Source organism: Geotrypetes seraphini, chromosome 2 (genome assembly GCF_902459505.1).
Source record: "Geotrypetes seraphini chromosome 2, aGeoSer1.1, whole genome shotgun sequence".
Lineage (NCBI taxonomy): Eukaryota > Metazoa > Chordata > Amphibia > Gymnophiona > Dermophiidae > Geotrypetes > Geotrypetes seraphini.
The window spans coordinates 372,741,731-372,755,397 of record NC_047085.1 but is presented as its reverse complement, the minus strand read 5'-3'; the positions used below and the strand labels follow the sequence as shown (position 1 = coordinate 372,755,397).

Here is a 13,667-nt window from a genome sequence, read left to right as displayed (position 1 = left end):
GAAGTGGGGAGGACAAGGATTTGTTTGTTTTTAAATTACTAGTGGCTGGAAGAAGGTCGAGTACTGCTAGGACAAGGCGAAAGTAACAAGGGCAGAGATACCTGGAGAGGGAGAACACCAGTGGGTTGGGGATGAACATCCCTTATGCCTGCACCCTCACACACCTGTAACCCTTGAAGCAGCACCATGCATGCTACTCTCAACCTACTGAGCATCCCTAAACCCTGCAGCACCATACATGCTACACTCCTTATCCTTGCACAGAGTATGCATATACTATTACTACTACTATTTATGATTTCTAAAACGCTACCAGATGCATGAGCGCTTTACATTAAAACATGTAAGAGACTGTCCCTGCTCGAAAAAGCTTACAATCTATTTATGACAGAGGACAAAGGTGAATTTATACATGACACTTAAGTGGGAATTACAAGGGACTTAAGAGGTGGAGGGGGTATGGTAGTTAAGAGGGAATGACAACAGATATGGGTGCTTTACAGTTGGCAGGGTATGACTTAAAACACTGCTTCAAAAAAAGTGGACATTCAGCCTGGTACCATACATACTTAGGCATGTATTACATACAAGATAAAGCAATTTTACATATATTTTGTTTTTGACAATTTATTGTTTACTCAAACATTACTCCTTATACACAGTTATAGAAAGTTATTTTTTTGAACACCCTGAAATTTTAACTACCTCATACAGGTGATTTGTGATTAGGAACCACTATAAAGCATCTAACATAAAGAATAGAAACTGCAGAGTGTTAAACTTTCTTACCTTTCCAAAGCTAAAGTTACAATCAAGTAAAGACATCTCCCTTTTCCCACAGGGCTTACAATCTACAAGGGGGTACAGAAAAGTTCTCAGCCCAAGAAGAGAATGGTGTGGATATGGTTCAATAAACAATATGAAACAATGTTAATACATTTCTGCAAATTGGCACTTAAGAAAATTACCGTATTTTTTGCGCCATAAGACGCACTTTTCCCCCCCAAAAAAAGTGGGTCAAAAAGTGGGTGCGCCTTATGGTGCGGTGAGCAGAGACTGCAGGGTTGGGGACGGCAGGGGCGGAGGCTCCCGGGCTGAAAGGTTCTGCCTGTCTCAAGCACCCAGGCTGTAGCCTGCAGCTCTTTTGCAAAACGTGCTGGCAAGTGACCTGCGGACAGTGCGTGGCCGGGGAGCTTAAGAGTTTATTCCATACCATCAATCTTACCGATATTGTGTACTAGGAGGAGAAGCTGATGTTTTCAGTAATCTGAAAAAGCTGAGAGCAGTGGATGACAGAGTAAAGAAGGAAATATCTGTGTTGAGGGAGTTTCAAAGGATGTTAATGACATGGTCACAACTCAATTTGATGAAATTTATAGACTTTTAGATTTGAAAAAGAAACAGGTGCTCAAAGAACTTGAAAATTGGAACAGTAAGACAATAAAAGAACATCAGGTTTGGAAGCAGATGAAGACAGTCACAAGAAAACAACTGAAAACTTCCTGAAGGACTGTGAAAAGATTGTGGATAAATATGATCCAGATTGCTTTCTTAAGGTGAAATGCCAGAGCTTTTTACTATATATACACAAGTGTTAAAGCTTCTGTGTGATATAGGGGGGGGGGGGAAAGACAGGGCAACAGAAGAATAGAGGGAAACATTACAGAGGGAGTTTAACATTTTAAATCTGTTTCTTTTGGTAAAATGTATGAAAACACCCTTCATATATACATAGTAAACTAGTGTTACAAAACACATGCTTTGATCAAATTTAAAATGGTGATCACTGAAGAGAATGGAATAAGTGAAGAAAAGGAACTGAAGAAAAAGTGACAGAAATAGTGGGTGTTGACAAACTCAAAGAAAGTAGGGAAGTTCACATTAGGACTTTAATCTTGCAGAAAGCACAGTTACTTACCGTAACAGGTGTTATCCAGGGACAGCAGGCAGATATTCTTGACTGATGGGTGACGGCACCGACGGAGCCCCGGTACGGACAATTTTAGAGTGATTGCACTCTAAGAACTTAGAAAGTTCTAGTTAGGCTGCACCGCGCGTGCGCGAGTGCCTTCCCGCCCGATGATGGCGCGCGGTCCCCAGTTAGGATAAGCCAGCTAAGAAGCCAACCCGGGCAGGTGGGAGGGACGCAAGAATATCTGCCTGCTGTCCCTGGATAACACCTGTTACGGTAAGTAACTGTGCTTTATCCCAGGACAAGCAGGCAGCATATTCTTGACTGATGGGTGACCTCCAAGCTAATAAAAAGAGGGACGGAGGGAAGGTTGGCCATTAGGAAAACAAATTTTGTAAAACAGATTGGCCGAAGTGTCCATCCCGTCTGGAGAATGCATCCCAGACAATAGTGAGATGTAAAAGTATGAACTGAGGACCAAGTAGCAGCCTTGCAGATTTCCTCCATGGAAGTGGAACGGAGGAAAGCTACAGACGCTGCCATAGCTCTAATCTTATGGCCGGTGACAGAACCTTCCAGTGTCAGGCCCGACTGAGCATAACAGAATGAAACGCAAGCAGCAAGCCAACTGGACAGGGTGCGTTTAGATACAGGATGACCCAACTTGTTAGGATCAAAGGACAAAAACAGTTGAGGAGATGATCTGTGAGGTTTGGTGCGTTCAAGATAGTAAGCCAGAGCACGTTTACAATCCAAGGTATGCAAAGCCTGTTCACCTGGATTAGAATGAGGCTTTGGAAAAAATACAGGTAGGACAATGGATTGGTTAAGATGAAAGTCAGACACAACCTTAGGGAGAAATTTTGGATGTGTACGGAGGACCACCTTATCATGGTGAAAAACAGTGAAAGGTGGATCGGCCACTAGTGCATGCAGCTCACTGACCCTCCTGGAAGAAGTGAGAGCTATAAGGAAGACCACTTTCCAAGTAAGAAATTTGAAATGCACCGTGGCCAAAGGTTCGAAAGGAGGCTTCATTAAAGCAGAAAGAACCACATTGAGATCCCAGACTACAGGAGGGGGCCTAAGAGGTGGTTTCACATTGAAAAGGCCCCTCATGAACCTAGAAACCAAAGGATGAGCCGAGAGGGGTTTTCCATGGACCGGCTCATGAAAAGCAGCAATTGCACTAAGGTGAACTCTGATAGAAGTAGATTTAAGACCAGAGTCAGATAATGAAAGAAGATAGTCCAACACCAGTCCCACTGCTAGAGACATGGGATTATGGTGATGTAAGAGGCACCAGGAAGAAAACCGAGACCACTTCTGTTGATAAAAGAAGAGTGGCCGGTTTCCTGGAAGCATCAATGATAGAAAGGACAGGCTGAGAAAGGAGTGAATGAGCCGAAGTCAGCCCGAGAGAAACCAAGCTGTCAGGTGCAGAGACTGCAGGTTGGGATGCAGAAGGGACTGTTGATGCTGAGTAAGCAGAGAAGGAAACAGTGGAAGAGGTATGGGTTCCCTGGAACTGTGTTGAAGTAGAAGGGAGAACCAATGTTGCCTGGGCCACCGTGGAGTGATGAGAATCATGGTGGACCGTTCCCTCTTGAGCTTGAACAATGTCCGCAGCAGGAGCGGTAGAGGGGGAAATGCATATAGGAAGAGACTGGTCCAATCCTGGAGAAATGCATCTGGCGCCAGACGGTGAGGAGAGGAGAGTCTGGAGCAAAACAGGGGCAGTTGATGGTTGTGGGGAGCTGCAAAAAGGTCCACTTGAGGAGTGCCCCATTGAGCGAAAATGAACTGAAGAGTCATGGGATCGAGAGACCATTCGTGAGGTTGAAGAATTCTGCTGAGATTGTCTGCTAAGGAATTCTGTTCCCCTTGAATGTAGACAGCCTTCAGGAATAAGTGACGAGCTGTCGCCCAAGACCAAATCCTTTGGGCTTCCTGACACAACAGGCGGGATCCCGTCCCTCCCTGTTTGTTGATGTAGTACATTGCAACTTGATTGTCTGTGCAAATGAGTAGTACCTGAGGGAAGAGAAGATGTTGAAATGCCTTGAGGGCATAAAACATCGCTCGGAGTTCCAGGAAATTGATGTGGTGTTTCTTTTCCTGGGTAGTCCAAAACCCCTGAGTTTGGAACTCGTTCAAGTGAGCTCCCCAGGCATAGGGGGAGGAATCCGTGGTGATGACTAGTTGATGAGGAGGTAGATGGAACAGCAGACCTCTGGATAGATTTGAGGATGTCAACCACCAAAGAAGCGACTGTCGAAGAGACGAGGTCACAGATATGTGTTGTGAACAAGGATCCGTCGCTTGGGACCACTGGGTCGCTAAGGTCCATTGAGGCGTACGCAGGTGGAGACGTGCGAAGGGTGTGACGTACTGTGGAGGCCATGTGTCCCAAGAGCACCATCATGTGATTTGCAGAGATGAAAGTTTGCTGAAACACCTGCTGACAGAGATAAAGGATGGTGTGAAGGCGGTTTGGTGGAAGAAACGCCCTCATCCGAATAGTGTCCAGAATGGCTCCAATGAACTGAAGTCGCTGAGTTGGAATGAGGTGCGACTTGGGTAGATTGATTTCGAACCCCAACAGTCGAAGGAAGTGAATGGTCTGATTGGTGGCAAGCTGAACCGCCTGAGGAGAATGAGCCTTGATCAGCCAGTCGTCCAGATAAGGGAAGACTTGAAAGTTGTGAGAGCGGAGATAGGCCGCAACCACAATCAGACATTTGGTGAACACCCTGGGAGAGGAGGCCAGGCCGAAGGGTAACACCTTGTACTGATAATGATGTTGGTTGATGAGAAAGCGTAGATATTGCCTGGACGTCAGATGGATAGGAATGTGTGTGTACGCCTCCTTGAGATCGAGGGAGCATAGCCAGTCGCCCTGAGAGAGAAGAGGGTATAGGGTGGCAAGAGATAGCATTTTGAACTTCTCCTTGACCAAACATTTGTTGAGATCTCTGAGATCTAATATTGGTCTGAGGTCTCCGGTCTTTTTGGGTACTAGAAAGTACCGGGAGTAAAATCCCTGGCCTCGCTGATCTTGAGGAACTTCTTCGATGGCATTGAGAAGAAGGAGGGATTGAACCTCTTGAGCGAGAAGGAGGGACTGAGACTTGTTGGAAGCAGACTCTTTTGGTAGGCCTAACGGCGGAGGAGTCTGGAAGTTTAGGGAGTAGCCGTGGGCTATGATCGAGAGCACCCACTGGTCGGTGGTGATTACTTCCCATCGAGAGTGAAAAACGTGAAGTCGACCTCCTATGGGCTGTGGAAGAGGACAGGAGGGAGGAAGACTGGCAATGCCCTGGAGAAGGGAGTCAAAAGGGCTGCGTTGGCTTAGTTTGAGGGGCAGGCTTTACGGTAGGCGGCTGTTGCTGACGAGCCTGTTGGTGCAGTTGGCGTTGCCTCCGAGGTTGAGGAGGATGAGGCTGAACCGGCCGAGCAGAAAACCTCCTCTGATACAATGGTTGTTGTCTAAATGGATGAGGAGGAGGAGGCTTCTTCTTATTTTTCAACAAGGTGTCCCACCGTGTTTCATGGGCAGAAAGCTTTTGCGTGGTGGTATCCATGGACTCCCCAAACAGCTCATCCCCTAGGCAGGGCGCATTGGCAAGCCGGTCCTGGTGGTTCACATCCAGGTCTGAGACTTGGAGCCATGCCAACCGTCTCATCGCTACAGACATAGCAGTGGCCCGTGATGTCAGTTCAAAAGTATCATAAATTGAACGGACCATAAACTTCCTGAGTTGCAAAAGGCTGGAGGTGCATTGTTGAAATGCAGGAAGTTTACGGTCCGGAATATACTTTTGAAAAGAGGCCACCTGTTGGATGAGATGTTTCAGGTAAAAAGAGAAGTGAAACGCGTAATTACCTGAACGGTTGGCCAACATCGCATTTTGGTAAAGACGTTTCCCAAATTTATCCATGGCCTTGCCCTCTCTGCCAGGAGGGACAGAGGCATATACACTAGCTCCCGTAGATTTCTTCAGGGTCGATTCCACCAGCAGAGACTCATGGGGAAGTTGGTGTTTGTCAAACCCTGGAATAGGAATCACTTTATAAAGTGATTCCAGTTCCTAGGGGCTCCTGGAATTGTTAGAGGAGTTTCCAAATTTTTGTAAAAAGTTTCCCTCCAGATGTCATGGAGGGGTAACTTCAAAAACTCTTTGGGAGGTTGGTCAAAATCCAAAGCATCGAGAAATGCCTTGGATTTTTTAGAGTCAGACTCTAGAGGAATTGAAAGGGTGTCTGACATCTCCTTTAGGAACTTGGTGAAGGAGGAGTGCTCTGGCTTACTAGCAGGATCCTGCACCGATGGATCATCCTCATAATCTTCCTCGGTACCGAGGGGATCGTCAGAGTCATCCCACAAGTCAGGGTCCCGTACCGATTGAAGACGGCCCTGAGATAGGGGAGTGGAGGATTCGGTATGCTTGGTCTTGCGTACCGATTTCCCTGAACATGTCGATACCGTACCTGGTGACTGCACAGCGGTACGGGTGTCAGAGAACGGTACCGGATCAGAAGCCGAGTAAGCAGTACGCCGAAGAGACTTCGGCTCTGCCGACAGAACAGGCATAGACATAGATTTTTGCGGTGCCGATAATGTCGATGCCGATAAAAGAGGCTGGTCGACAATCGGCACCGAAGGCTCAGTAGGTACCGACACTGGAAGGTTCGGAGTCAGTAGAGCCGGGAGCAATTGTTGCAGTTGCTCCTTAAGTTGGACCTGTAGGATGGAGGCAATACGCTCATCCAGAGTTGGTCCCGATGGCACCGGTACCGCTTTTTTCTTGCTCGGTACCTGCGGTGCAGCTCGACGCTCAGGTGAAGTCGATGCCGATGAAGAGGCAGTAACTTCAATGGGAGCGGAGCGCTTACGGGGCCGGCGCGCAGTCTGCAGGACTTGGCTCACTGCATGCTCAACTGGCGGCCCGAGAACAGTAGGGGAAGGCTTCTTAGCCGGCTTACCTACGGGGTGCGACACCGGCGATGGATCTTGTGGTGCCGACACTACCGGTGTCGACTTGGAGGAAGTTGCAGGAGTCGATACCGGTGGAACTTCCATAGCGGTACCGAAAAGGATCCGCTGCTGTATTTGCCGATTTTTTAAAGTTCTCTTTTGAAGAGAACTACAGCGGGTGCACGTTTCTGCCCTATGGTCCGGACCCAGACACTGCAGGCACCACTTGTGCGGGTCGGATAATGATATAGGGCGCGCACACCGCTGACACTTTTTAAAACCCGGTGAAGGGGGCATGAAGGGAAAAACGGCCGTAGCAAAATCGAAGCCCGAGGCTTCGATGGTGCCAATAGGCCCCACCGGGGCCGACCGAAAAAAAAATCGAAAAAAAGTGATTTTTTTTTTTTTTTGAACACAAACGAAATAAAATAAGAGAACAATTCTCGAAGAAAAAGAACGCGTGAGCGGGAAGGCGAGTAACAATGAAAAAAATTTCCAACAGCCGTTGGAAACACGCGTCTTCTTAGCTCCACGGAAACTAAGAAACTGGGGACCGCGCGCCTTCGTCGGGCGGGAAGGCACTCGCGGTGTGGCCTAACTAGAACTTTCTAAGTTCTTAGAGTGCAATCACTCTAAAATTGTCCGTACCGGGGCTCCGTCGGTGCCGTCACCCATCAGTCAAGAATATGCTGCCTGCTTGTCCTGGGATAAAAGATGCTATTTGGAATGTCTTGGAAGAAATATTTGCTAACAGTAGTGTTTTCAATTAGCCTAGCTTATAAAGAGTACATGGTACCAGTGCTGCCAGAACTGAAATTATTCTACAAGTCAGCAGCTACAAACAGTAAATTTAGGGACACTTTTCTTTTACTAAGCTGCTTTAGGCACTAGTGTGCCTTAAAAGGATGTACGACGGATGCCCTCAGTAAAAAATATTTTAAAAATTTTTTGGAGGGGGCATGTCTGGGTTATGGTAAGTGCTAACACTGAATTGTTTGGGGAGGGGGGGGTTATTTTATGGCAGCTTGGTGCATGATGAGAGTAATATGATAATCTCCAAATCACTGAAACCTACCTCAGTTTTATGACTATGTCATATATGATGAAAGGGAGAAAGTGCCATTGCAGCAGCCTATAGAGCTGCGGATACTCCCTCAGGTCCTGCTGTACAGAACCGCCCAGGGGGGACGAGCGTGAGTTCTGCAGCGCCATTTTTCACACGGGCTAAACAGAATTCTACAGTGCGCTTATGCTTCTTTCTGGGGTATATTTTGCAGGCACATGCTCCCAGCTGGAAACATTGCCACACACCGCACAAGCATCTCCTCTTGCCTACAATCGACATGGCCGCCGAGCCCTCGATCTTCTTTACGGCAACTGCCCAGTTATAACACAGTCGGGGATTGGGTGGGGCACCTGGTAATTGCAACTTCCGGAATAGCTGAGGATGGATCAGTAAGGTGCAGGGGGCGGGCTGGGCCCCAATTTGGGCAGCACAGCAGCTTTAGCCTTGTGCTGTTTATGGAAATCTAAGCAACAGCCACTTCTTTCTGCATGGGCCCAGGGCTGTCAGGCTTAGGGTTCGGGGTCTTCGCATGAACAGGTAACATGGAGCATAATGGTGGCTATTACTGAATACTAGATATAAATTTGTGTATATGCCCCGGGGAATGGAGCAAACTTCCATCAAATATCCGTCAGCAGAATAATTTATGGAGTTTTAAAAAATTATTGAAGCAGCATCACTTTTTTGTCACATGAAGTATTGTATTTGAATTTGGTCGCTCTATTTTCCTTTTACTGTTTGTAACTGTTTGTCGCAGGAAGGGGGGCAGGTGCAGAGCTTGGCAGGTAGTGAGGGAGGCTGGGTGCAGAGCTTGATATATATTAATACACAATTTGGTTCAGAATGTTTTTTTTTCTTGTTCTCCTACGTTAAATCTAAGGTGCATCTTATGGAGCAAAAAATACAGTAGATAACACTCTTTTCAGCTAGTGGCAAAATAAGATAACACTCCTCAGCTACAGTGGCAAAATTACGCTCAGAATTTAGAAAGTTTACTAGTTGGGCTAAGAACTTTTCAGCACTCTCATAAGTCTGTACCTGAAGTAATGAGGAGGGTGAAGCACCTTGCCCCAAAATACAGAAGGCATCAATGAATAGTCACAATATTCGGCATTCACAATATTCAGATTGTTGCTCTAAGTACTACGCCAGCCATCACACAACCCTTCACCAGACAGTAGATCCCTTGTATTTTTTTTTTTTTTTTTACAATATTAAAAATATACATTTCACCAACCTACACACACTCTACATTTTCAACATGAAAGAACAATTATAGAAATCAGAAAAGTTTAGAATAATTAACCAAACACTTTTGACTTAAGTCACCATACCTTTTTGAAGCAATACTTGGTGAAATACCTTTGGCAGCAGTAAAAACTTGAATCTTTTAGAATGTGCCTAGCACAAAAGTTTCATCATTTTCAAGCTGTCTAGGAGATCCTATATAGCAGTCTGGCCAAATGTTCTATTGATTCAGGTCTGGGCTTTGACTAGGCTAATCCAGAATATTCAGTTTGTTCTTTTTGAGCCACTCCATTGCTGGTTTTTTTGTGATTAAGATCACTGTCATGATGAAAGCTGAAACTTTTCTCTAATTCATAGCACATAGGAACAGGTTTTTGTCCAGGATGTGCCTGAACCTTGCACCTTACACCTTTACAAGCCTCCAATCCCTGCTGCAAAGCATCCCTACAACATACCACCACCATGCTTTATCATACAGTATTACAAGGGATTGTTGCAGTGTTTATTTTGTACCACAAACATTGCTTAGCATTGAGACCAGAAAATCTTCTCTCCATATGTGTAATGCCCATTGTTTCTTTGGAAATGCAGTATATTCAGCACATTGTGGCTTTTCTTGAGCAGAAGCTTCTCTCTTTTCACCTTCCCACATAGTCCAGTTTTGCAGTGTAAGCTTCAAATTGCTGAACAAATATTTTCTCTGGTCTCAATCAATGATGTCATAGTTCTTTTAAAAGATAGCAGCCATGTATGCCCACAGGCTGGACACAGAAGAAAGCCAGGGAATCAGGTATTGAAATTTTAAATTACCAGTCCCTTCCCCACTACTTCAAGTGACCACTGCTGCTGTTAGTGCCAACTGAGAATGTTACAGAACTGTTTCTCCTCTTCAGCAGTCAATATCATTGCATCTTGCACTTATCTACACTGCCACCAGTCTACACTAAAATTTCTGCATACTGTACATTCCCTTGCAGCTGCAATCACCACTGTCAGTCTGGTCTAGTAACAAAGGGTTCTGCATGCTCCTCTTACTGTAATCAGTGCCCTTTCTTTTTGCTACATAGTTTCCAAGTAGCTTAAAATTGTGTGTCATTTCACATATCTGGTAGTAGAGGAATAATGTGTTGCTGCTACTAAGGTGCCATCAGAATTTGAATATATATATTTTCACTGCAAGCTGTGAGGGGAATCATTCTAGTTTTCTTGATGTTGATAGCAAATCAAAATACTGTGCAGCACATCAGTTCACTGATGGAATAAAGATAAAATGAAAGCAATAAAAATTAAACTTTTCAGTTAGTTATAAAATATTCTTAACCTAATTTATTTCCTTGTAACATTTTTTAACAATGAAATATTTAGGCTTTTTTTTTAAATTCAGTAATAAGATTGTAGTTCAGGGTGTCAACAAGTATGTCACAACAGAAGAAAGGCCGAGAACCACAGTTTTAAAGTAGGTTTCAAGCAACAGAGCAACCTTTTCAGGGTAGTGGTCCGATAGTGGCTCCAGTCTACCTGTCATTTTTCCATTCTATACCTTTGAATAAAATAACCCTCAAACTCAAGGCTTCATTTCAGACTTCAGTTTGTGCATTTTTATTTTAGACAGTACAGTATATGATAATATGTACAAGGGTCTGAAGACTTTACAAGGCACACACAGTACAGGTGCGATATTAGCCGACATGGCCACTCCGTTCCCATTTATCCATCACGAACAGGGCACGTCTTTTTTTAAAAACAAAAACTTGTGCCCACTGTACATACACAGAAAAAAAAAAGCCTGTATCCCGAGGAAATCGCCTCTTGCTATATTTATTCAAGGTTCCGTGTAGACATATGAGGACCAACGCAGCAACCTCCAATTTACTCATGGAGGTTAAGCACGAAAAATGTTCTGGAACACCTTTTCCCCCAGGAACGGGCGAAAACCTATGAACGAAAACAACTTTTGTTAAAGTCAATGTAATCGCCTGTGCACGGCTCCCGTTGTTTCCAGCTTTTACACCTACTTTTGCGTACTTTCCGCTCTTGAAACATATAATATGGGGGGGGGGGGGGGAAGGAAAATGCTATCACCTTTGGTTAACCGGGAGCCAAGCGTTGAAAAATGTACTCAAAAGAAAAACCAGAAAGTACATATCAACACAGAATTGCCTTACCTTATCCCGTGGCCGCAGGTTGGACGGGCGGGTTTTGAACTTCTACGCCCTTACGATGGACAAATTACCTGGCATCCGGCATCGGCTCCACCTGGGCGGGGGAAGGGGAGCAAAGCAAAACAAGCCCGTGCAGCAAAAAAAAAGGACACAACAGGAGGGCGAGCTCAGCCTCTTCTGCTCCGTCGACTCCACAGCCCAGTACCTCCGCCCCGCTCCCCGCAGGCCTCTTACCTCTGCGCAGCTCCCGCTCCCAGACGGCCACGATGACCCGCGAGTGCTTGCGGTGGTGGATGAGCCACAAGGACAGCGTCTGCACGCTCTGCTGCGAGTTGCTCAGCTCCGAGAGCTTCTTCTCCAGTGCCGCCTCGGAGAAGGCCGACATCCCCGGAAAAAAAAAAAACACGAGCCGGCTGCGGGCAGTCGCCGATATCCGCCGCCGCAACCACCAGCAAGACCACCACGGCCAGGCAACGGTCCCCGAGCGCCCGCAGCCCCTGCTCCCTCCAGCGCGCATGCGTGAGGCCTCCAAAGCAACGGCCAATCGGCTACGGCCGGCGCGGTGAGGCGGCAGGAAGCGCGGCTTGCGTCCGGGAATGGGGGGGTGACGCTCTGCGCGCTAGGCAGTGCGACGCATTTCGCTATTCCAAGAGTTACGAGAACTTACAGGCATATGGCATATACGTTATATTGCCAATATTTTCATGAACAATAGGAGGTAGAGGAGGGGGGTATAACAATGGGGCCTTTTATTGTATTCCAGCTCTCAGCGTCTCCGACGTCATAAAGAAGTTTGACGGTAGGACGTATTATTTCATCACTCGCAAGTCCCATTTAACTGTTTAAGTATACCTGAGCTGGTGGAGAGCCCCAAGCCTTGCCAATTGAAGAGCTCCCTTCTCTAGTTCGATAGCCAGAAATCTATGAGCTTTGTAGCTAGTGGCAGAATCCCAGAACTGCCACTGCGCCCCCTCCCCCCAAAAGCATGCATGTATGTTTAGTTTCATGCATGTAACCAGGGAGGCGGGAGGGGAGCTGGGAGCGAGAGGCAGCAGCTCTGAAATACTACTGCCAGCTGCAGAACTTGGACAGTTCTGGTCACTGGGCTTGAGGAGGGAGACAAAGTGGTTATCATCTGATGAGGTTTGGGGATCCTCAATTGCTCAGGTATTTTATATTTTGTATTCATGCAGAGAGAAAATTTGGAGCAGATCCACTCATCCCCAATTCAGCTGCCTGGCTCTGTGCAATGCAAAAATAGTTATGCACATATCCCAAAGCTAACATATTCCAGTTAATTCAAAATAAAACACTTTTTTCTACCTTGTTTGGAATATTTTGGCCCAGATTCTGTAAGTGGCGCTATTGTCATCAGCAGCCTGAAAAACAGCTGCCAACTGCGTGTCAATCGCACAACGATGCCGTTTATAGAATCGCGACTTCATGAAAGATAAGCGCCAGAAATGTGGGCCAGGATTTTCAAGGTCTACATTTCTGGTGTGTACCTTTCATGTGAATCGCATCTATGGAGGTGCTTTACAACACCAAACACGGGAAGGGGTAAAACACGGACCTGACGGACCTTGCGGATCTAAACCCATACGGCCTTAAAAATCTGAGGTCCATGTCCGTGGCGCTTGTAGTTTCTGTCACTGACAGACCTTGATGAGATTTTAGCACTGACGGATCCATCTCAGCATAGAGAGGGAAAAGTGTTAGGATCAGTCAGCGCTAAAATCTCTTCGAGGTCTGTCAGAGCCAGAGACTAGTGCTGGAGCGGCAGAGCAGAAGCCAAGAGAGCGGGGACATAGGTTTTGGACGTGCGTTATGGAAAAGAAGTCTCCAAACTCCAGCACTAGTCTCTGGCTCTGACAGACCTCGAAGAGATTTTAGCGCTGACGGATGCTAACACTTTTCCCTCCCTATGCTGAGACGGATTCGTCAGTGCTAAAATCTCATCAAGGTCTGTCAGCGACAGAAACTGCAAGCGCCACGGACACAGACCTCAGATTTTTAAGGCCGTACGGGTTTAGATCCACGAGGTCCATCAGGTCCGTGAGGTCCGCATTTTACCCCTTCCCACCAAACACTGCTTCCAGTGTTAGCCATGCCTACAGTGGCATTAGGCATCTTAAAGTGCTTCTGTAGCTGCAATGCAGGTGCCTTTTTTTAGGTGCTACATTTTTATTTAATATGCTTTTGTGTTTTAATGGCATTTTCATTTAAGTTAGGCACTGGTAGGGCACCTACTGGCACCTAACTTAAGGCGCTGTTTATTAAATATGGGCCTTAGGTTTTCCA

The 13,667-nt window shown here is 46.2% G+C and overlaps 1 protein-coding gene across 6 annotated transcripts in view; it reads right to left on the bottom strand.

Annotated features, from left to right (window-relative positions):
* Positions 1 to 12,077, bottom strand: part of RPRD1A (regulation of nuclear pre-mRNA domain containing 1A) — a 198,151-nt gene extending 186,074 nt beyond the window's left edge. For 4 of the 6 annotated variants that reach the window (XR_004538079.1, XR_004538078.1, XM_033930617.1 and 1 more), the window contains exon 1: positions 11,601 to 12,076. Coding sequence is in view for 4 of the 6 variants with exons in the window: in XM_033930617.1 (XP_033786508.1) it covers positions 11,601 to 11,883 (283 nt within the window). In the remaining 2 variants the exon portion in view is untranslated. Of the gene's footprint in view, positions 1 to 11,600 lie in introns of all 6 variants that reach the window. The other 2 variants (XM_033930614.1, XM_033930613.1) reach the window with 2 other exon arrangements.
* Positions 12,078 to 13,667: the final 1,590 nt, after the last annotated feature.